Source organism: Acinonyx jubatus, chromosome A2, assembly GCF_027475565.1.
Source record: "Acinonyx jubatus isolate Ajub_Pintada_27869175 chromosome A2, VMU_Ajub_asm_v1.0, whole genome shotgun sequence".
Taxonomy (NCBI): domain Eukaryota; kingdom Metazoa; phylum Chordata; class Mammalia; order Carnivora; family Felidae; genus Acinonyx; species Acinonyx jubatus.
In genome coordinates this window covers 76,332,182-76,355,491 of record NC_069383.1, presented here as the reverse complement: position 1 = coordinate 76,355,491, position 23,310 = coordinate 76,332,182, and the positions used below count along the sequence as shown (strand labels likewise).

Below are 23,310 nucleotides of genomic sequence, written 5' to 3'. Positions count from 1 at the left end.
TCACTTGGCATTCTATCTTCTAGATCCATCAGTGTTGTTGCAAATGGCAACATTTCATTCCTTTTTATGGCTGAATAGTATTCCAGTGTGTGTGTGTGTGTGTGTGTGTGTGTGTGTGTGTGTGTGCGCGCGCGCATACACACCATGTCTTCTTTATCCATTTATCTATCCATGGACGGTTCAGTTGCTTCCATAATTTGGCTATTGTAAATAATTCTGCAATAAATATGGGAGTGCATATCCTCTTTTCGTATTCTTTGGATAAATACCCAGGAGTGGAATTACTGGATTATATTGTAATGCTGTTTTGATTTTTTGAGAGCCCTCTATACTGTCTTCCACAGTGGTTGCATCAGTTTGCATTCCCACCAACAGTGCCTGAGGGTTCCTTCTTCTCCACATCCTTAGCAACACCTGTTGTTTCTTGTGTTTTTGATTTTAGCCATCTTGACAGATGTGAGGTGACATATTGTGGTTTTGATTTGCATTTCTCTTATGATTGGTAATGTTGAGTGTCTTTTCATGTGCGTATTGGCCGTCTACATGTCTTCTTTGGAGAAATGTCTGTTCATGTCTTTTCATTTTTAATTTGATGATGATGTTTTGGTGTTGAATTTGATAAGTTCTCTGTATATTTTGGATACTAACTCCTTAATCAGAGATGTCATTTGCAAATAACTTCTCCCAATCAGAGGGTTATCTATTTGTTGTGTTGATTGTTTCTTTTGCTAGTAAAAGATTTTTATTTTGATGTAGTCCCAGTAATTTTTGCTTTTGTTTCCCTTGCCTCAAGAGACATATCTAGAAAAATGTTGCTATGGCCGATGTCAAGAAAATTACTGCCTGTCCTCTCTCCTAGAATTGTTATGGTTTCAGGTCTCACCTTTAGATCTTTAATCCATTTGGAGTTTATTTTTGTGTATGGCATGAGAAAGTGGTCCAATTTCATTGTTGTGCTTTAGCTGTCCTGTTTTCCCAACATCATTTGTTGAAGAGACTTTCCCCCTTGCATATTCTTGCCTTCTTTGATGTAGATTACTTGACCGTATAATCATGGATTTATTTCTGGACTCTGTTCTATTGATCTATACGCCTGTTTTTGTGTCAAGACCATACTGTTTTGATTATTTCAGCTTTGTGGTGTAACTTGAAATCTGGGACTGGGATATCTCTAGTTTTGTCCTGCTTTTTCAAGATTGCTTTGGTTATTCTGGGCCTTTTGCGGTTCCATACAAATTTTAGGATTGTTTGTTTTAGTTTTATAAAACATACTGTTGGTGTTTTGATAGGGATTGCATTAGATCTGTAGATTGCTTTGGGTAGTATGGACATTTTAACAATATTTGTTCTCCCAATCCATGAGTGTGGCATATTTTTCCACTTTTTTGTGTCATCTTCAGTTTCTTTCATTGGTGTTTGTTTTTGGAGTGCAGGTCTTTCACTTCCTTGGTTAACTTTATTCCTAGGTACTTTATTATTTTTGGTGCAAACGTAAATGGAACTGTTTTCTTAGTTTCTCTTTGTTCTACGTCATTATCAATATATGGCAATGGAAGGGATTTCTGTATATTGGTTTTGTATCCTGATGCCTTACTGAATTGGTTTATCAGTTCCAGCAGTTTTTTGGTGGAGTCTTCACTATACTATACTATACTATACTATACTATACTATACTATACTATACTATACTATACTTAGATATTTTACTATATGCTTAGTATTTGGATATACTATGCTATACATAGTATCATGTCATCTGTAAATAGTAAAACTTTTCTTTTCCCTTACCAATTTAGATGCCTTTTATTTCCTTTTTGTTGTCTGATTGCTGTGGCTAGGACTTCCAATACTATGTGGAGTAAAAGTGGTGAGAGTGGGCATCCTCGTCTTGTTGTTAATGTTAGGGGGAAAGCTATTTTTTTTTCCAATGAGTATGATGTTAGCTGTTGGCTTTTCATAGATGGCCTTTATTATGTTGAGGTATGTTCCCTCTAATCCCACTTTGTTGAGGGTTTTTATCATGAATGAATGTTGTACTTTGTCAAATGTTTTTTCTGCATCTATTGAAATGATCATATAGTTTTTATCCTTTCTCCTGTTGATGTGATGTATCGTTGATTAATGTGCAAATATTGGACTACTCTTGCAACCTAGGAATAAATCCCACTTGATCTTGGTGAATGATTTTTTTAAAAAAATATATTGTGGAATTTGGTTTGCTAATATTTTATTGGGGTTTTTGCTTGTATGTTCATCAGAGATGTTATACTGCAGTTCTCTTTTTTAGTAGTGTCTTTATCTGGTTTTGCTATCAGGGTATTGCTAGCCTCATAGAATGAATTTGGAAGCTTGCTTTCCTCTTCTATTTTTTGGAATAGTTTGAGAAGAATAAATATTAACCCTTTTTTAAATGTTTGATGAAAATGTTTGAAGCCATCCATTCCTGAGCTTTTGTTTGTTGAGAGGTTTTTGATCATTAATTCAGTTGCATTACTGGTAGTTGATTTGTTCAGATTTTCAATTTTTCCTGATACAGTTTTGGGAGGTTATGTTTCTAGGAAGTTACCCATTTCTTCTAGGTTGTCCCAATTTATTGATGTATAATTTTTTATAATATTTTCTTATAATTGCTTGTATTTCCATGGTGTTAGTTGTCAATTCTCCTCTTTCATTTCTGATTTTTTTATTTGAGTCTTCTCTTTATCGCTCGCTCTCTCTCTCTCTCTCGATAAGTATGGCTAAAGGTTTATAAATTGTGTTGATATTTTCAAACAACAAGTTCCTGATTTTATTGATTTGTTCTACTGTTGTCTTTTTAAAAAAAATTCTGCTATAATCTTTATTATTTCCTTTCTTCTACTTGTTTGTTCTTCTTTTACTAGCTCCTTTAGGTATAAGGTTAGGTTGTTCATTTCAGCTGTTTCTTGCTTCTTGATGTAGCCCTGTGTTGCTGTAAACTTCCCTCTTAGAACAGCTTTATCTGTATCCCAGTGATATCGGACTATTGTGTTTTCATTTGTCTACATGTATTTTTTGATGGCCTTTTTGATTTCTTATTTAGTAGCATGTTATTTAACTTCCATGTATTTGACTTCTTTCCTGATTTTTTCTTGTGGTTGATTCTAGTGTCATAGCAGTGTCGTTGAAAAAGATGCATGGTATAACTTTATTCTTTTTGAATTTTTTGAGCCTTGTTTTGTTGCCTAACATGTGATCTATTCTGGAAAATGTTCCACGTGCACTGGAAAAGAATGTATGTTCTGTTTTAGGATGGAATGTTCTGAATATACCTGTTAGATGTCATTCACAGCCACTGTTTCATTTTTCATTTTCTGTTTGGATGATCTATTCATTGATGTAAGTGGGGTGTTAAAATCCCATACTATTATTGTATTACTATTGATTACTCTTTTTACATTTGTTATTGGTTGCTTTATATATATGGTTGCTTTCATGTTGTGTATGTAAGTATTTACAATTGCTACACCTTTTCATTGCATTGTTCCTTTTATGATTATGTAGTGTCCTTTTTTGTCTTATTCCAGTGTTTGTTTTAAAGTCCAGTTTTTAACTTTTTTTAGTGTAACCTCTGTATCCAACATGGGGCTTGAAGTCACAACTTCAAGATCACGAATTGCATGCCCTACAGACTGAGCTATCCAAAACCCTTAAAGTCCATTTTGTCCAATATAAGTATTGCTACCTCAACTTTCTTTTATATTCAATTTGCATGATGTTTTTCTGTCCCTTTACTTTTAATCTACATGTGTCTTTAGTTGTGAAATGAGTATCTTATAGGCAACCTATGGATGGGTCTTGTTTCTTTACCCATCCTATCACCGTATGTCTTTTGACTGGAGCATTTACTCCAGTTACATTCAAAGTAATTATTGATAGGTATGTACTTAAATGCCATTTAATTGCTTGTTTATGATTATTTTTGTAGTTCTCTATTCCTTTCTTCTCTTGCTCTCTTCTTTCATGGTTTGGTGGCTTTCTTTAGTGATACACTTGGATTCCCTTCTCTCTATTTTTTTTTACAGACCTATTACTAGTTTATGATTCTGATTAGCATTAGGTTTATATATAAAATCTTATGCATCTAGCAGTCTATATTAAGTTGATGTTTGCTTCAGTCTGAACCCATTGTAAAAGCACTACATTTTTATTCCCCTCCCTCCCTCACAATTTTACAAATAGGGTGTCATACTTTACATTTTTGTATTTTGTGAATAACCCTTACCGATTTTTATAGATATACTTAATTTTACTACTTCTGTGTTTTCTACTTTTCTTACTCCTACTTATGGTCTTTCCACTCCAAGAATCCCCTTTAACATTACTTGTAAGGTTAGTTTAGTGGTGAGAATGCCTTTAACTTTTGTTTGTCTGGGAAACTTTTTGTCTCTTCTTCTATTTTGAATGATAACCTTGCTTGACAGCATATTCTCAGCTGCACATGTTTCCCTTTCAGCGCTTTGAATATATCATGCCACTACATTCTGGCCTGCAGAGTTTCTGCTGAAAAGTCCTCTGATATTTTTCTGGGGTTTCCCTTGTTTGTAACTATTTTCTCTTGCCGCTTCTAAGATTTTCTTTTTATCACTACCTTTTGCCATTTTAATTATTACGTGTCTTGGTGTGGACTTCCGTGGGTTGATTTTGTTGGAGGATCTCTGTCTCCTGAATCTGAATTTTTGTGTTCTTCCCCACATTTGGGAAGTTTCCAGCTATTATTTCTTCAAATACATTTCCTACCCCTTTTACTCTCTATTCTTCTGGGATCCCTGTAATGCAGATGTTATTATACTTGATGGTGTCACTTAATTCCCTTATTCTATTCTCTTTTATTTGCTTTTTTTCTCTATCCTGTTCTCCTTGATTGCTTTCCATTACACTGTCCTCCAGGTCACTGATCCATCCTTCTGCTTCCTCTAGTTTACTCTTTATTCCCTCTACTGTTTTATCTCTTTTTTTTTCAGTATATATAATTTATTGTCAAAATGGTTTCCACACAACACCCAGTGCTCATCCCAAAAGGTGCCCTCCTCAATACCCATCACCCACCCTTCCCTCCCTCCCAGCCCCCATCAACCCTCAGTTTGTTCTCAGTTTTTAAGAGTCTCTTATGCTTTGGCTCTCTCCCACTCTAACCTCTTTTTTTTTTTTTCCTTCCCCTCCCCCATGGGTTTCTGTTAAGTTTCTCAGGATCCACATAAGAGTGAAAACATACGGTATCTGTCTTTCTCTGTATGGCTTATTTCACTTAGCATCACACTCTCCAGTTGGATGCACGTTGCTACAAAGGGCCCTATTTCGTTCTTTCTCATTGCCCTGTAGTACTCCATTGTGTATATAAACCACAATTTCTTTATCCATTCATCGGTTGATGGACATTTAGGCTCTTTCCATAATTTGGCTATTGTTGAGAGTGCTGCTATAAACATTGGGGTACAAGTGCCCCTATGCATCAGTATTCCTGTATCCCTTGGGCAAATTCCTAGCAGTGCTATTGCTGGGTCATAGGGTAGGTCTATTTTTAATTTTCTGAGGAACCTCCACAGTGTTTTCCAGAGTGGCTACACCAGTTTGCATTCCCACCAACAGTGCAAGAGGGTTCCCATTTCTCCACATCCTCTCCAGCATCTATAGTCTCCTGATTTGTTCATTTTGGCCACTCTGACTGGCGTGAGGTGATATCTGAGTGTGGTTTTGATTTGTATTTCCCTGATGAGGAGCGACGTTGAGCATCTTTTCATGTGCCTGTTGGCCATCCAGATGTCTTCTTTAGAGAAGTGTCTATTCATGTTTTCTGCCCATTTCTTCACTGGGTTATTTGTTTTTCGGGTGTGGAGTTGGGTGAGCTCTTTATCGATTTTGGATACTAGCCCTTTGCCCGATATGTCATTTGCAAATATCTTTTCCCATTCCGTTGGTTGCCTTTTAGTTTTGTTGGTTGTTTCCTTTGCTGTGCAGAAGCTTTTTATCTTCATAAGGTCCCAGTAATTCACTTTTGCTTTTAATTCCCTTGCCTCTGGGGATGTGTCGAGTAAGAGATTGCTACGGCTGAGGTCAGAGAGGTCTTTTCCTGCTTTCTCCTCTAGGGTTTTGATGGTTTCCTGTCTCACATTCAGGTCCTTTATCCATTTGGAGTTTATTTTTGTGAATGGTGTGAGAAAGTGGTCTAGTTTCAACCTTCTGCATGTTGCTGTCCAGTTCTCCCAGCACCATTTGTTAAAGAGACTGTCTTTTTTCCATTGGATGTTCTTTCCTGCTTTGTCAAAGATGAGTTGGCCATACGTTTGTGGGTCTAGTTCTGGGTTTTTCTATTCTATTCTATTGGTCTATGTGTCTGTTTTTGTGCCAATACCATGCTGTCTTGATGATTACAGCTTTGTAGTAGAGGCTAAAGTCTGGGATTGTGATGCCTCCTGCTTTGGTCGTCTTCTTCAAAATTACTTTGGCTATTCAGGGCCTTTTGTGGTTCCATATGAATTTTAGGATTGCTTGTTCTAGCTTTGAGAAGAATGCTGGTGCAATTTTGATTGGGATTGCATTGAATGTGTAGATAGCTTTGGGTAGTATTGACATTTTGACAATATTTATTCTTCCAATCCATGAGCATGCAATGTCTTTCCATTTCTTTATATCTTCTTCAATTACCTTCATAAGCTTTCTGTAGTTTTCAGCATACAGATCTGTTACGTCTTTGGTTAGGTTTATTCCTAGGTATTTTATGCTTCTTGGTGCAATTGTGAATGGGATCAGTTTCTTTATTTGTCTTTCTGTTGCTTCATTGTTAGTGTATAAGAATGCAACTGATTTCTGTACATTGATTTTGTATTCTGCAACTTTGCTAAATTCATGTATCAGTTCTAGCAGACTTTTGTTGGAGTCTATCGGATTTTCCATGTGTAGTATCATGTCATCTGCAAAAAGTGAAAGCTTGACTTCATCTTTGCCAATTTTGATGCCTTTGATTTCCTTTTGTTGTCTGATTGCTGATGCTAGAACTTCCAGCACTATGTTAAACAACAGCGGTGAGAGTGGACATCCCTGTCGTGTTCCTGATCTCAGGAAAAAGCTCTCAGTTCTTCCCCATTGAGGATGATGTTAGCTGTGGGCTTTTCATTAATGGCTTTTATGATGTTTAAGTATGTTCCTTCTATCCCGACTTTCTCAAGGGTTTTTATTAAGAAAGGGTGCTGAATTTTGTCAAAGGCCTTTTCTGCATCGATTGAGAGGATCATATGGTTCTTATCTTTTCTTTTATTAATGTGATGTATCACGTTGATTGATTTGCGAATGTTGAACCAGCCCTGTATCCCAGGAATGAATCCCACTTGATCATGGTGAATAATTCTTTTTATATGCTGTTGAATTCGATTTGCTAGTATCTTATTGAGAATTTTTGCATCCATATTCATCAGGGATATTGGCCTGTAGTTCTCTTTTTTTACTGGGTCTCTGTCTGGTTTGGGAATCAAAGTAATACTAGCTTCATAGAATGAGTCTGGAAGTTTTCCTTCCCTTTCTATTTCTTGGAATAGCTTGAGAAGGATAGGTATTATCTCTGCTTTAAACATCTGGTAGAACTCCCCTGGGAAGCCATCTGGTCCTGGACTCTTATGTGTTGGGAGATTTTTGATGACTGATTCAATTTCTTTGCTGGTTATGGGTCTGTTCAAGCTTTCTATTTCCTCCTGATTGAGTTTTGGAAGAGTGTGGGTGTTTAGGAATTTGTCCATTTCTTCCAGGTTGTCCAGTTTGTTGGCATATAATTTTTCATAGTATTCCCTGATAATTGTTTGTATCTCTGAGGGATTGGTTGTAATCATTCCATTTTCATTCATGATTTTATCTATTTGGGTCATCTCCCTTTTCTTTTTGAGAAGCCTGGCTAGAGGTTTTGTTTATTTTTTCAAAAAACCAACTCTTGGTTTCGTTGATCTGCTCTACAGTTTTTTTATATTCTGTACTGTTTATTTCTGCTCTGATCTTTATTATTTCTCTTCTTCTGCTGGGTTTAGGCTGTCTTTGCTGTTCTGCTTCTATTTCCTTTAGGTGTGCTGTTAGATTTTGTATTTGGGATTTTTCTTGTTTCTTGAGATAGGCCTGGATTGCAATGTATTTTCCTCTCAGTACTGCCATTGCTGCATCCCAAAGCGTTTGGATTGTTGTATTTTCATTTTCGTTTGTTTCCATATATTTTTAAATTTCTTCTCTAATTGCCTGGTTGACCCACTCTTTCTTTAGTAGGGTGTTCTTTAACCTCCATGCTCTGGAGGTTTTCCAGACTTTTTCCTGTGGTTGATTTCAAGCTTCATAGCATTGTGGTCTGAAAGTATGCATGGTATAATTTCAATTCTTGTATACTTATGAAGGGCTGTTTTGTGACCCAGTATATGATCTATCTTGGAGAATGTTCCATGTGCACTCGAGAAGAAAGTATATTCTGTTGCTTTGGGATGCAGAGTTCTAAATGTATCTGTCAAGTCCATCTGATCCAATGTCTCATTCAGGGCCCTTGTTTCTTTATTGACCGTGTGTCTAGATGATCTGTACATTTCTGTAAGTGGAGTGTTAAAGTCCTCTGCAATTACCACATTCTTATCAATAAGGTTGCTTATGTTTATGAGTAATTGTTTTATATATTTGGGGGCTCCGGTATTCGGCGCATAGACATTTATAATTGTTAGCTCTTCCTGATGGATAGACCCTGTGATTATTATATAATGCCCTTCTTCATCTCTTGTTACAGCCTTTAATTTAAAGTCTAGTTTGTCTGATATAAGTATGGCTACTCCAGCTTTCTTTTGGCTTCCAGTAGCATGATAAATAGTACTGTATCCCCTCACTCTCAATCTAAAGGTGTCCTCAGGTCTAAAATGAGTCTCTTGTAGACAGCAAATAGATGGGTCGTGTTTTTTTATCCGTTCTGATACCCTATGTCTTTTGGTTGGCGCATTTAGTCCATTTACATTCAGTGTTATTATAGAAAGATACGGGTTTAGAGTCATTGTGATGTCTGTATGTTTTATGCTTGTAGCGATGTCTCTGGTACTTTGTCTCACAGGATTCCCCTTAGGATCTCTTTTAGGGCTGGTTTAGTGGTGACGAATTCCTTCAGCTTTTGTTTGTTTGGAAAGACCTTTATCTCTCCTTCTATTCTAAATGACAGACTTGCTGGATGAAGGATTCTTGGCTGCATATTTTTTCTGTTCATCACATTGAAGATCTCGTGCCAATCCTTTCTGGCCTGCCAAGTTTCAAAAGAGAGAACAGTCACGAGTCTTATAGGTCTCCCTTTATATGTGAGGGCACGTTTATCCCTTGCTGCTTTCAGAATTTTGTCTTTATCCTTGTATTTTGCCAGTTTCACTATATGTTGTACAGAAGATCTATTCAAGTTACGTCTGAAGGGAGTTTTCTGTGCCTCTTGGATTTCATTGCCTTTTTCCTTCCCCAGTTCAGGGAAGTTCTCAGCTATTATTTCTTCAAGTACCCCTTCAGCACCTTTCCCTCTCTCTTCTTCCTCTGGGATACCAATTAACGTATATTATTTCTTTTTAGTGTATCACTTAGTTCTCTAATTTTCCCCTCATACTCCTGGATTTTTTTTATCTCTCTTTTTCTCAGCTTCCTCTTTTTCCATAATTTTATCTTCTAGTTCACCTATTCTCTCCTCTGCCTCTTCAATCTGAGCCGTGGACGTTTCCATTTTATTTTGCATCTCGTTTAAAGCGGTTTTCACCTCCTCCTGACTGTTCCTTAGTCCCTTGATCTCTGTAGCAAGAGATTCTCTGCTGTCCTGTATACTGTTTTCAAGCCCAGCGATTAATTTTATGACTATGATTCTAAATTCACTTTCTGTTATATCATTTAAATCCTTTTTGATCAGTTCATTAGCTGTTGTTATTTCCTGGAGATTCTTTTGAGGGGAATTCTTCCGTTTGGTCATTTTGGAATGTCCCTGGAGTGGTGCGGACCTGCAGGGCACTTCCCCTGTGCTGTCTTGAATAACTGGAGTTGGTGGGCGGGGACACAGTCAGACCTGATGTCTGCCCCCAGCCCACCATTGGGGCCACAGTCAGACTGGTGTGTACCTTCTCTTCCCCTCTCCTAGGGGCAGGATTCACTGTGCGGTGGCGTGGCCCATCTGGGCTACTTGCACACTGCCAGGCTTGTGGTGCTGGGGATCTGGCGTATTAGCTGGGGTGGGTAGGCAATGTGCATGGGGGCAGGAGGGGCAGGCTTAGCTCACTTCTCCTTAGGTGATCCACTTCAGGAGGGGCCGTGTGGCAGCGGGAGGGAGTCAGACCCGCTGCCGGAGGGGTGGTTCCGCAGAAGCACAGCGTTGGGTGTTTGCGCGGAGCGAGCAAGTTCCCTGGCAGGTACTGGTTCCCTTTGGGATTTTGGCTGGGGGATGGGCGAGGGAGATGGCACTGGCGAGCGCCTTTGTTCCCCGCCAAACTGAGCTCTGTCGTCCCGGGGCTCAGCAACTCTCCCTCCCTTTGTCCTCCAGCCTTCCCGCTTTCCAAGCAGAGCTGTTAACTTATGACCTCCCAGATGCTAAGTCCCGCCTGCTGTGGGAACACACTCCGTCTGGCCCCTCCGCTTTTGCCAGCCAGACTCGGCCAGCAGGCCGCCCCTCCACCCCGGCTCCCTCCTGCCAGTCCGTGGAGCGCGCACCGCCTCTCCGCCCTTCCTACCCTCTTCAGTGGGCCTCTTGTCTGCGCTTGGCTCCGGAGACTTCGTTCTGCTAATCCTCTGGTGGTTTTCTGGGTTATTTAGGCAGGTGTAGGTGGAATCTAAGTGATCAGCAGGACGCGCGGTGAGCCCAGCATCCTCCTATGCCGCCATCTTCCCAGCATCCCCTCTACTGTTTTAAAATGGCTTTTTCTTTAGTGTTTATTTTTGAGAGGAAAAGCACATGAGTAGGGGAGGGGCAGAAAGCAAGGAAGATAGAGAATCCGAAGCAGGCTCTTCACTGTCCACGCAAAACCCATAAACTGTGAGAACGTGACCTGAGCTGAAGTCGAATGCTCAACTGACTGAGCCACCCAGCCACCCCTATTCCCTCTAGTATATTTTTAATTTTAGTTTTTGAGTTCTTTATCTCTGCTTGGTTCTTTTTTATATTTTCTGTGTCTTTGTTGAGAGTTTCACTGAGGTCCTCCCATATTTTCTCAAGCTCACTGATTATGACCATTACTTTCTGTATCAGATATATTGCTTATCTCCATTTTGTTAACTCCTTTGTTGTGATTTTTGTCCCTTCTTTCATTTGGGACACAGTCCTTGGTCTCCTCATTTCTGTCTAACTTTCTGTGTCTTTTTTTATGTGTTAGGAAAGTTAGCCATGTCTCTGGCCCTTGAAAGTAGTGGCCTTATGAAGAAAAGGTCCTATAGTGCCCTACAGAGCAATCTCCCATTTACCAGAACCTGAAGCTTCAGGGGCATCTCCTATGTGTGTTGAATACACCCTATTGCTGTGACTGAGCTGCATTTCTCTTCAGTCTTATGCAATGACTGCTTTTGACTGTTTTGGGCAGGGTTTGGTTTCTGTGTTGCTAGTGGGCCAGTATGGGGCTGCCTTGGGCTTGAGTTGAGTCAGACCAGGAATTTGCCAAAGCTGTGGTCATGTTAAACTGCAGAGTGCTCTCCTTTGTTGTCCCCTGAGAAGCTTTCATTGGTGGGTGGGGACTGCAGTCAGACCAGGTGTCTATCCCCAGCCCACTTCTGGGGCTTCAATGGAGCTGGGTGTATGGGTATATTTCCCTCTCATCAGGGCAGCAGTTTTTTTGAAGTAGTCACTGTCAGGGCTGCTTGCACAGTGTTAGGCTTATAGTGCCCCTTTGGCTGGATTCCTCCCTAGGGCAGGTTGGATGGTGTGGGTCTGTAGAACATCATGGGGATGGGGCATGCAGTTAGCAAGGTTGGAGCAGAGGGCCCCTGGAGCCACTTTGGAGAGTTCAGAAGTACAAGTTAGAGGGAGTAGTCCACAGGAGAGCACAGGCTCGGAAGGCATGTTAACAAGCTGCATGGAGAGTGTCTGTGCTGATTCTGCAGGTGTCTGCATATATAGGCTGGGGGACGGGAGGGAAAGGTGAATTCTTCAGTGTTCATGATCAATCCAGAGTTGTATTATGTTATATTGTATTATACTTAGTTAAGAAAAATGAAGTGTTTTGGCAAATTATATACCTATATATAGTGCAAATTACATATTTAGAAAGTAAGGAATTTTCAGGCTTTAGCTAGATTCCAGAGAATAAATTGTATTCATCAAATAGTTCTGTCATGCCCATGAGGGCTTAATAATGAGCTGATTTCCTTTGAAAAATAGAACAACTCACTGAACTTTAACTGGAAGCTATCCTGTTTTGTTCCAAACTGTTTCTCAGGAGAGCTGGACTCCTGCTTCGTAGAGAGATTTTGTGTTTATAAATCCATGGTATTTTGATTTTATGTATATCCGTAAGGATATGCTCAGGTTAGAGAGTTGAAGGTATATTCAGAGGGCTTATGAAATGGCCAGTTAACACTGACACATATTTCAACATAGTTATGCATAAAGAATCAAACTTCACATGATATTTTTTTACCAAAATGCCAAGTAAAATAACTTTACGTAAGCAAGACAAAGATCCTTTTCAAGGATCTGGAAGCATTTATTGGGAAAGGTAAAATATAATAATAGAATTTAAGTTGTACTTTCTGGACTTACCTTTTGAGAATGGTTATGAAAAAGATAGGATAATCAGAGGTACTTTTAGATGGTTGCTTCTTTACACATTTTAGTCATTTTTAAAAATATTAATTTATTTAAATGTTTTATTTATTTTTGAGAGAGAAAGAGAGAGACAGAATGGCAAGTGGAGGAGGGGCAGAGAGAGAGGGAGACACGCAGTCCAAAGCAGGCTCCAGGCTCTGAGCTGTCAGCACAGAGCCCAACACGGGGCTCAAACTCACGGACCAAAAGATCATGACCTGAGCCGAAGTTGGACGCTTAACCGACTGAGCCACCCAGACGCCCCTGCTTCTTTACACATTTTAAGTGTATCTGCCATGGCCCACTCAATACATTTACTTGATATTAGTTGCAAATACGTTTTTTCAGTTTTCATGAAAATGCTCTCTTTGAAATATTTTGTAGATTTAATTTAAATATTTGGTTACAGCTGAACTTGGGCATATGTACTTAAAGCACTTTCAAAGTGCTTTACATAGAGTGTTTTTTGTATACATTTGAAGTTAACATGATTTAAAATAGGAAGTTATAACTACATGAAAATTTATTCAAAACTCTAACCACAGAGAATAAACCTATAGTACAAACACAGAAGATAGATTGGGGGCCCCTGGGTGGCTCAGTCAGTTAACCATCTAACTCTTTATTTCCCCTCAGGTCATGATCTTACGGTTTTTGAGATGGAGCCCCTTGTCAGAGCCCCTCATCAGGCTCTGCACTGACGGTGCAAAGACTGGGATTCTCTTTCTCCCTCCCTCTCACTATCCCCACCCTCACACTCACTCACATGTGTATCCTCTCTCTCTCAAAATAAATAAATAAACACTTTAAAAAATTATAAAAAGAAAGAATGGCAACAAATCATTACAAAAAAATCATCAGATAATAAAGGAAAACAAAAGTGGAAGAGAGACACAAAACTGCAAAACAGAATGGCAGTAATTAGGATTAAACTCATCCATCAAAAGGCATAGAGTGACTGAATGGATTAAAAGAGTAAGAGCCAGTGATATCCTGTCAACAAGAGACTCATTTCAGATTTAAAGACATACATAGGCTGAAAGTGAAGGAATGGAAAAAGATACTTCATGCAAATGGTAACCAAAAGAAAGCAGGGTGTCTGTACTCAAAATAGACTTTAAGTTTAAAACTGTGTCTAGAGGTAAAGAAGGTCATTATATAATGATAAAAGGTTCAGCTCAGCAGGAAGATGTGTGTGTGTATGTGTATGTACATACACATATGTGCATATACATATATAAAGTCTCTGGATATTAAATATCTGGAAAGGAAATTTAAAAACAATCCTATTCACAGTGGCAACAAGAATACAATATTTAGGAATAAATTTAACCAAAGAGGTGAAAGATTGATACCCTGAAAATATTAAAACATTGACAAAGGAAATTAAGATACTGGTAAATAAAAAAGATATCTTGTGTTCATGGATTGGAAGAATTAATATTATTAAAATGTACATAGTATCCAAAGTGATACGCAGATTCAGTGCAATCCCTATCAAAATCCCAATGTCATTTTTCACATAAATAGAAAAAGCAATCCTAACATTCATATTTTAGACCCTGAATAGCCAAATCAGTTTTCAGAAAGAAGAACAAAGCTAAAAAGACATCACATTTCTTGGTTTCAAAATTTATTATAAATTATAGTAATCAAAAAAGTATGGTACTGACATTGAAACAGACATATAGGCCATTGGAACAGAATAGAGAGCCCCCAAATAAGTCCATGAATCTACAAGTCAGCTGATCTTTGACAAGCTTACCAAGAACCCACAAAAGGAGTAGTGTTGGGAAAACTGAATATCCACATACAGAAGAATGAAATTGGATTCTTCTCTTACCATTTACAAAAATAAATTCAAAATAGATTAAAGATTTAAATCTAGACCTGAAACTGTAAAAATACAAAAGAAAACAGGGAAATAACTTTTGACATTAGTCTCAGCAATCATATTTTTGCTTATTATACCAAAAGCACAGGCAATAAAAGCAAAAATAGAAAAATGAATTGTACGAAATTTAAAAAATTCTGCACAAAAAACATTAGAGTAAAATGGCAACATACCAAATGGAAGAACATATTTTCAGCATCTGTCTAATAAGGAGTTAATATTCAAAATCTATAAGGGACTCATAATAGCAAAAATCTAACTCAGCTTAAAAATGGGCAAAGGACTTGAATAAACATTTCTCCAGGGAAGACATGCAAATGACCAATAGGTATATGAAAAGATGCTTAACTTCACTAATCATCAGGGACATGCAAATCACAGTCACAATGAAATACCTTCTTACTTAGAATGTCTGTTACTAGATAGGTGTTAGAAAACAACTGTTGGTGAGGATATGGAAAAAGGGAGCCCTCATGCCCAGTTGGTAGTACTATAGATGGGTATGGTCACTTTGAAAAAGAGTAGGAGGTTCCTCAAAATATTAAAAATAGAACTATCTTATGTTTAAGCAATCCCACTTCTAGGTATTTATCCAAAGGAAATGGAGTTACAATCTCAAAAAGATATCTCCATTTAGGTGTTAATTTCAGCCTTATTTACAGTAGTCAAGAGGTGGAAACAACCTCAGTGTTCACTGATGGATGAATGGGTAAAGAAAATGTGATATATGAAGATTCTGTGTCTATATACACACATAAACACAATGGAATATTATTCCACCTTTAAAAAAAGGAAGGAAATCCTGCCATTTGCAACAACATGGATAAACCTTGAAGGCATTATGCTAAGTGAACTAAATCAGATGTAGAAAAACAAATAGTGCATAATTTCATTTATATGTGGAATCCAAAATAGTCAAACTTACAGAAGCAGAGAGTAGAATGGTTATTACCAGTTCTGGCCCAGATAGAGGGGGAAATGAGGAGATGTTGGTCTATAAGTACAAAGTTTCAGTTATGCAGGATGAATAAATCATGGAGATCTAATGTTAAGCAACATGACTGTACTTAACAATACTGTATTGTGTACTTGAAATGTTCTAAGAGGGTACATCTCAAGTGTTCTTATCACACACAAAAAAGAGGTAACTGTGAGGTGATGGATATGTTAATTATCTTGTGATTACTCACATTGTATATGCATATCAAATCAAGTTGTACACTCTAGATGTATACAATTTAAAAAAATTTTTTTAATGTTTATTTTTGAGAGAGGGAGAGAGAGAGCATAAGTAGGGTGGTACAGAGAGAGAGGGAGACACGGAATCTGAAGCAGGCTTCAGGCTGTGAGCTGTCAGCACAGAGCCGGATGAAGGGCTTCAACTCACGAACCACGAGATCATGATCTGGGCTGAAGTTGGACGCTTAACTGAGCCATCCAGGTGCCCCTAGATGTATGCAATTTTTAATTGCTGATTATACCTCAGTAAAGCTATGGGGCAAGATATTGAATTATATTTTTTGTGGCAAACTTCTTGCATAATTTCTATTGAAAATCTGAAGAGAAATTAGCTATCTAGCAATTTAGGGGTGGATACCACAGGAAAGTTCTTAAAATTAGTGTGGTAAATATATTACGGATATGTTAATAAATTTCCTTTATTGTATTTTCCTGTAGAATTGTTACCTTAGTGACAGAATATTCAGTTGTTAGTGAGAGACTTAGAACATAGATATAAGTGACAAGTAGCATCTATCTCATATACAATAATTTAATTATTAAATTAGCTCATTAGTGTTAGCATTGGTTAGCGTTTGTTTTTTTTTTTTAATTTTTTTTCAACGTTTATTTATTTTTGGGACAGAGAGAGACAGAGCATGAACGGGGGAGGGGCAGAGAGAGAGGGAGACACAGAATCAGAAACAGGCTCCAGGCTCTGAGCCATCAGCCCAGAGCCCGACGCGGGGCTCGAACTCACGGACCGCGAGATCGTGACCTGGCTGAAGTCGGACGCTTAACCGACTGCGCCACCCAGGCGCCCCTGGTTAGCGTTTTTATTAAAGTTAAATGCTAACTTCATAAAATTTTGCCTTTAATTTTCACTGATTTGACCACAAGGTAATGACAGTAATTGTTGAGTGACTTAAGATGAACCTACTTTTAAGCTTGGCCAATGAGAAAAATACCCTCATTTTACTTCGCTTGTAAAAAAAAAAAAAGTCCAACCAACTCTTAAGCACAAATGGAATTTGTTAGATTGATATCAATGACTCAAGCAATGGATAGAAAGACTAGAAAAGTAGGCTTGGAGAGAGGTAGGTTGAGCTACTTCGGAGAGTTGGGAAGTAGAACTCCACGTATATCTCTTTGCTGGTGCATTTTGGTCAGGGCCCATTGCTAGAATGAATAAACTACTTTGTCTCTTTATTATCTAAATAGACTGAGCCAAGATTCAGAATTCAAGGGTGGGTTTTCAAGGTGCCTTAATGGCCCCTAGTATACTGAAGTGGTGAAAGGGCCTTACACAAAGGTCCTCCAGGAACCTTTCCCTTTGTAGTATCAAGTTGAATGTCAGCATTGTGTGTTTCCCTCCATATTCCTCACAGAAGGTGGAAAACAGATGCAGCATGGATGAAGTTATGCCCATCCAGTACACTGAAATCTCTTATCTCCTGCTTCAAAGGACTAGGCAGTTCCCTTAGAAAACAATGTCATTAGGATTTCTAAACACAAAAGTCTAAAGACAATACAATAATTTGTCATTAGACTAAAATTTTCCATGGACTAATGTGTAAAAACTTGTGTAAAACTTAGTTCTTTTTTTTTTTTCATTCTATGCAGTGTAAAACTTTGCTTTTCCAGAAAGAACATATTCTAAGTTGGAAGTTGTTCAGTTACTTGTCATTAACTGAATTTTTCCAATGTCATTTCCTCAGATGCCCATTTGCCTTCCTTGCATTCTGCTGTAGATACTTCCTGTAAACCAATTATGACATTGAAGTTGTTTTCCAGTGACAGTCAGTAGAGACCCTAGAGAGTGAATATGTGAAGGAGAAAAATCTAATAAGCGAAGTCTAGGGGCACCTGGGTGGCTCAGTCGGTTAGGTGTCCAACTCTTGATTTCTGTTCAGGTGATGATTTCATGGTTTGTGAGTCTGAGCCCTGTGTCAGGCTCCGCACTGACCGCACATGGAGCCTGCTTGGGATTTTCTCTCTGTCCCTTCTCTGCTTGCACGGGTACTTGCTCACACCCTCTCTTTCTCAAAATAAATAAACTTAAAAAAAAAAGCCAAAATAATGGTACTTTATTGTAATAAATTCTCTGGCCAGTAATCCCCTTTTTGGCGTCACAAGATTTTTTTCTATCAGTCTTGTAATTTTTCTGAACTCCTTACTGTTTTCATAAAAACCTAGGTTAAGGTTTTTAAATTTTTCATTCTTCTTAAATTTTTCATCCTTTTCCTGTGAAATTGTTGAAAATAGTCAAAACGAGTATCTTCTTGTGATACATTCTCACGGACTTCTGCCTGTTTTACTTTTTTAGTATTCAATTCTGAGAATCTAGTATTTACATCAAATACTATTTCTTTGTGGATATAGTGGAGCAAATATTTTTAAATGTACACAGATATCCTGTAAAATCAGAAATATTCATAGTTAGACTGTTAGAGACATATACATGGGGTTGTTCCATTTGAATCATTTCCAGCTAGAGGTTTTGTGCAGGCTAATTTTCTTTAGTGAAGGGTTGTCTTGCCAGCACACTGTTGACTCTGCCATCCACAATAGGACAGTTGTTCCTACTTCCCTGCTTCTGAGCTGATGGCTCAAGACTTTGGTACACTCAAGTCATGGACTCCTGTTGGAGAATGTGGCTTGCCTAGGTTATATTTTGAAGCCTTAGCTAGAAGTAGAATACAACCTTTGCAAACAGAATTACACTTTTTTTTTTAATAGTTTTTATTTTTAAGTACGTCTACACCCAACGTGGGGCTTGAACTTAAAACCCCTGGATCAAGAGTCGCATGCTCCACCTGAGCCAGCCAGCCCCCCCCCCCCCGAATTATGCTTTTAAACTTAAAGTTTTTTTAATGGTTTTATTTTATTTTTGAGAGAGAGAGAGAGAGAGAGAGAGACTGAGAGAGAGAGAGACTATGAGTTGGGGAGGGGCAGAGAGAGTGAGGGAGACCCAAAATCTGAAACAGGCTCCAGGCTCTGAGCTGTCAGCCCAGAGCCCGACCCAGGGCTCAAACTCAGCAATGGTAAGATCATGACCTGAGCTGAAGTCAGAAGTTGAAGCCACCCAGGTGCCCCTAGAATTATGCTTTTAAATTATCTTTAACTACCGACTCAAATGTTGAATTAGTCTTGTGACAGTGATTTGTGAGGTTTAAATTTTGGCAAAAATTAACTTCTTTTGAAAATTGTTATTAACGGTTCTACAAAAATGAGAATAAACCATGTATTATAATGGCCTCATTCTGTAAATGGAAATATTTCCAGTGGGTTGTATTGTTCAATGTAGTTATCATTGATTTAATTATTTTCTTTTTTTAAAATGTTTATTTATTTTGAGGAAGAGCGAGAGCATGCGTGAGCAGGGGAGGGGCAGAGAGAGAGAGAGAGAGGATGAGAGAGAATCCCATATGGGGCTCAAACTCATAAACCATGGGATCATGACTTGAGCTGAAATCAAGAGTGGGACGCTCACCCAACTAAGCCACCCACATGCCCTGATGGAATTATTTTTATAAAGATTTATTGGTGGTCACTTTTATAAAAAAATTGCAGAAACCTTATGGATTTTTAATTTTATGTTTTTCTGATGTGGTTTTATTTTTTATTCATTTTAATTGTTTTTTGTTTACTGAGTTAAATGACTTTAATAGATTGTGAATTTTGAAGCTAAAAAATCATACACATGCAATCTTTTCTTATTTTAACTGGCATCTGATAATCTATAACTTTAAGATATCACCCTAGTTTTTTAGGTAAGATGTGAAATTCAGCTTTAGTCCTTTAGTAACATCTCTGTAAAAGATTGAAAGTCTGCATTTCACACGTTAGTGATTTGTTACAGCCTTTGGAGAAAAAGTGAAAAACGCATATTGTAGGAGATAGTCATAGCCCCAACTAGTCTTCCTGTAGTTCTGTTGACAATCTGTTAACGTACCATTTTAAAAGATGAATTTTGGGGGCCAGGTTGATACCATTAGGTTCCTCTGCCATTGCAGAGCAGTGAAGACAAAAGCACTCACCATCTTAATATTCACAGGACTGTGCTAAAGAATAATGATTTAAGATCAAGACAAGAGTTAACTGCCCACCTCACCAACCAGTGGCCTTCCCCAGGAGCTCTGGATGTCAATGCTGTTGCCTTGGATACGTTGCTTTACCGAAAACACAATAAACAGTGGTATGAGTAAGTGTAATACTTTTTTTTCCAACTAATTACAAATTTAGTTCTACCAAAACATTTGGTTATCCACTTTGGTTTCTCACGTATTCGTCTTTCTGAATTCATTATTACTTTAGGGCAAAGGTAGAATTTAAGACTACTTTGGCTTGATAAAGTCAGATTAAAGCAGTAAATATGTTAGTATTTTGAAGCCAAGGCACCCTGGGGAAGTAAAGTATCTAAGAAATTCTTAAGCAGTATTGTACCGGCTACCTGCTTCTCCTTTAGTCTTCAGCCAGTCCTTCAGTTAAGTCTATGAGCTCATATTTAATGAGCCACCTATTTTTGAATTTTAGCTTTGGTATTTGTATTTGCCTTAGGAATAATTGTCCTGCCAGTGAGAAAAAATTCCATCTCATGAAAGAATGGAAAGATACTTACCTGTTCTTGGTGGGTCTGAACGAGTTTTGCTTATTTTCAATAAATCTAATTTTTGGAGGCTATAGAAGATATAATCACCCCACCTGTTGGCCACAAGATCCTTTACCTATTTTTTATCCCTTTTCAGGACTATTTCATTAAGTGAGAGTGTTGCAATGTTGAGAAATCTGCCAAATCTTAGGCTGCATTCCTTTATGGTATCTTCGTTTTGAACTTAAATTTTGTATTACCTTCTTTTGGCTTTTAGACATTTTGTCCATCTTGATAACTTTTTGGTTATCTTTATTTTCCTATCTTCAGCTAATTTTCTAATTATTTCCCCGTTGCCCTCCATCCCCTTCTGTTCTCTCCCTTTCCTCCTCCCCCCCACTTTCTTCTCTTTCCTTTCTTCTCCCCTCCCTGCCTGCCTCCCTCTTTTTTTGTTTATTTGTTTGTTTCTCTACTCTTCTTTTAGAGTTCTTGTATTTACACTTCACTGGTAGAGTTACCCACTTCCATTTGTGCTTGTTAGGGTGCTTTTCACTAGGTAGTTAGTGGCTAGACATTTCTACAGGGATTGTTTCAGCATAGACTTAATTTCCGCCTGTTTACTATGTGATTTTTTTCATTTATCAGAGGGAATACTCAAAATAAATTTGAGCTTCTGTTGCCTTTTTTGCTTGTTGGTTTCACTGATTGCTAGAGATAAGGAAGAGTGAGCAGATTATTTACAGAATAAATCATTAGAACTGTTTTCATTATCTACTAGCCCATGATTCAAGGTATTGACTGAAGCTTTCATGGATTGGGATCTAGTTCCCTTATATACCCCTATGAAAAATTTGAATAACTAGAGTATATCTTCTTATACTGGTATATAATTTTATTTTTCTATAATGTATGTAAGTAATAAAAATATTAGTTTATTCATATTTCTGATATATGATGAAAAAACTGAATCTATTTTAATACTTGGTTCTTATTTCTATATAACATACAAGATACTCTTGCTTTTATAACTATAAAAATATTGAAAGATTAACTCCTGACAAGTTAAAAGACTAGTAATACGCTTTTTTACTACAATATCCACATTGTTACTTTAGGTAGTACAAGGTAAAATATTTTAGCCAAAAAGATGTGTTTGTAGCCCTGGCTGCCTGTAGAGCTACCTATTGAGGAACCAGTGAGTCTAAATGGAAGAGTTACTTCAAGTTTACCTTTGTATGTGGTAATAATGACTAGCTTTTACAAAGTATTATAGCAGCAGCAAAAGTAATTGGAGTATCAGAAAAGAAAGTAGTGAAACTGTTTGACGTGGATCCCGATTTTATACTCCTTGACTCAGCTACTTACTCCATTAGCTCTTTCTCAGCATCATCCTTTAATCTGGCCTTACTGTAGATGTTGTTATTGCCTTTAGATGGCCCTATTCCTGAACAAAATATTTGCAGCTAGTATGCAAAATGTTTGCAGGTGTAGTATGGAGATCACTGGACCTAGAGTGTAAGGTCAGGATTTAAAAGTAATCTCTGCTACCCTACTTGATGTGTAACAACACTAAGCAATACCTCCTCTTACCTTCTGCACATGTAATACTGGGGCTAATTCCTGTTCAAATGAGTAATAAGTTGCTTGGCACCTAATACTTCTCACGAAATCTTTTATACTCTGTATAGTCTTTTTTTTATGTTCTTAGAAAACCTTGTGTCTTCCATGTTTGGAGAATATACACCCACCCACTGTCCCAAGCTCTCCTTTGAGAGTTTGTAAAACCTATGTAAAATTAAAATGACCAGCAAATCCCCAGATGTTCTGAACAAATAATCTTTTTAATGCAACTTTTTAATGTAAAAATGGAGACTTTGGATTTTCAGATTAGAGTGGTGCTGTATAAATCATGTTTGAAACATCATAGCTTTTCTCAGGATTAGTTTTTGCTGTTCTCAAATTTGTAATATAAGCTAAAGTTCTTGAACTAACCTCATCATTTTTTCCTCTTAATTTGACCAATATCTTCAGTAGTTTAACAAACATTTTTGAGAACCTACAAATTATTATCAAAGTGGCCAGAATCTCTTAATAAGGAACATTAGTGCTCTTGATAATTCGGAGAGAGAAATTGACCATATAAGTAGTCATTATATGTATTATAATTATAATTTCCTGCTAAGAAAATATGATGCCTGTATTTCTCTAGGAGATTTGCTGAATTAGCTTTGAAAAGACTGAGAAGGTGCTATTTGACTTGATCAATTTCTTGGTCTTGCAGACATTTCTTAAAATGAGTGATTGGGTAACTTAGCTATGTTGTCATCTACTCATGGAAGAAATCCTTTGCATAGTAGAAGATTTTACATTTAGTTTCATTTATTGTACTGTTAATAAAGCTTTAGAAGTATCATTTCCATTGTTTTCTTGATTACTTAGACCTGGCAATATTAATTATGTTAGATTTTCTATCCTTTATTTCAAACATTAGAGATATCTTGTTAAAAATGTTTCAAGCATTATAGGCTGATTGTAAAAACTCAACAATAAATATGTAAGCACATTCCCTTAACACACACCTGGAGAGCATTTGATTACTTTTTTATTTCCAATTTGTTCCTATTTTAATGTTTATTTATATTTATATGTTAAGTCTAGGTCACATGAGCTTATTAGATACAGGTTATATAATTTTATTATATTATATAATCTTGTTAGATTATTGCCTAAGCCACCCATTTCCATCCCTAAAGATCAGATTCATTATCATCATCTTTTTATTTTCTACTTAGGCTTTTTTGTCTTGTAAATTTATCATTATTTTCATTTAGG

The 23,310-nt window shown here is 37.4% G+C and overlaps 1 protein-coding gene across 10 annotated transcripts in view; it reads left to right on the top strand.

Annotated features, from left to right (window-relative positions):
- The window catches only part of RUNDC3B (RUN domain containing 3B), a 149,480-nt gene that overhangs the window by 101,579 nt on the left and 24,591 nt on the right, over window positions 1-23,310 (top strand). For 6 of the 10 annotated variants that reach the window (XR_008296875.1, XM_053218507.1, XM_027071809.2 and 3 more), the window contains one exon: window positions 19,945-20,091. The exons of 3 other annotated variants lie outside the window; for them this stretch is intronic. Coding sequence is in view for 6 of the 7 variants with exons in the window: in XM_053218507.1 (XP_053074482.1) it covers window positions 19,945-20,091 (147 nt within the window). In the remaining variant the exon portion in view is untranslated. The remainder of the gene's footprint in view (window positions 1-19,944; window positions 20,092-23,310) is intronic. One more of the 10 variants, XM_053218508.1, reaches the window with a different exon arrangement.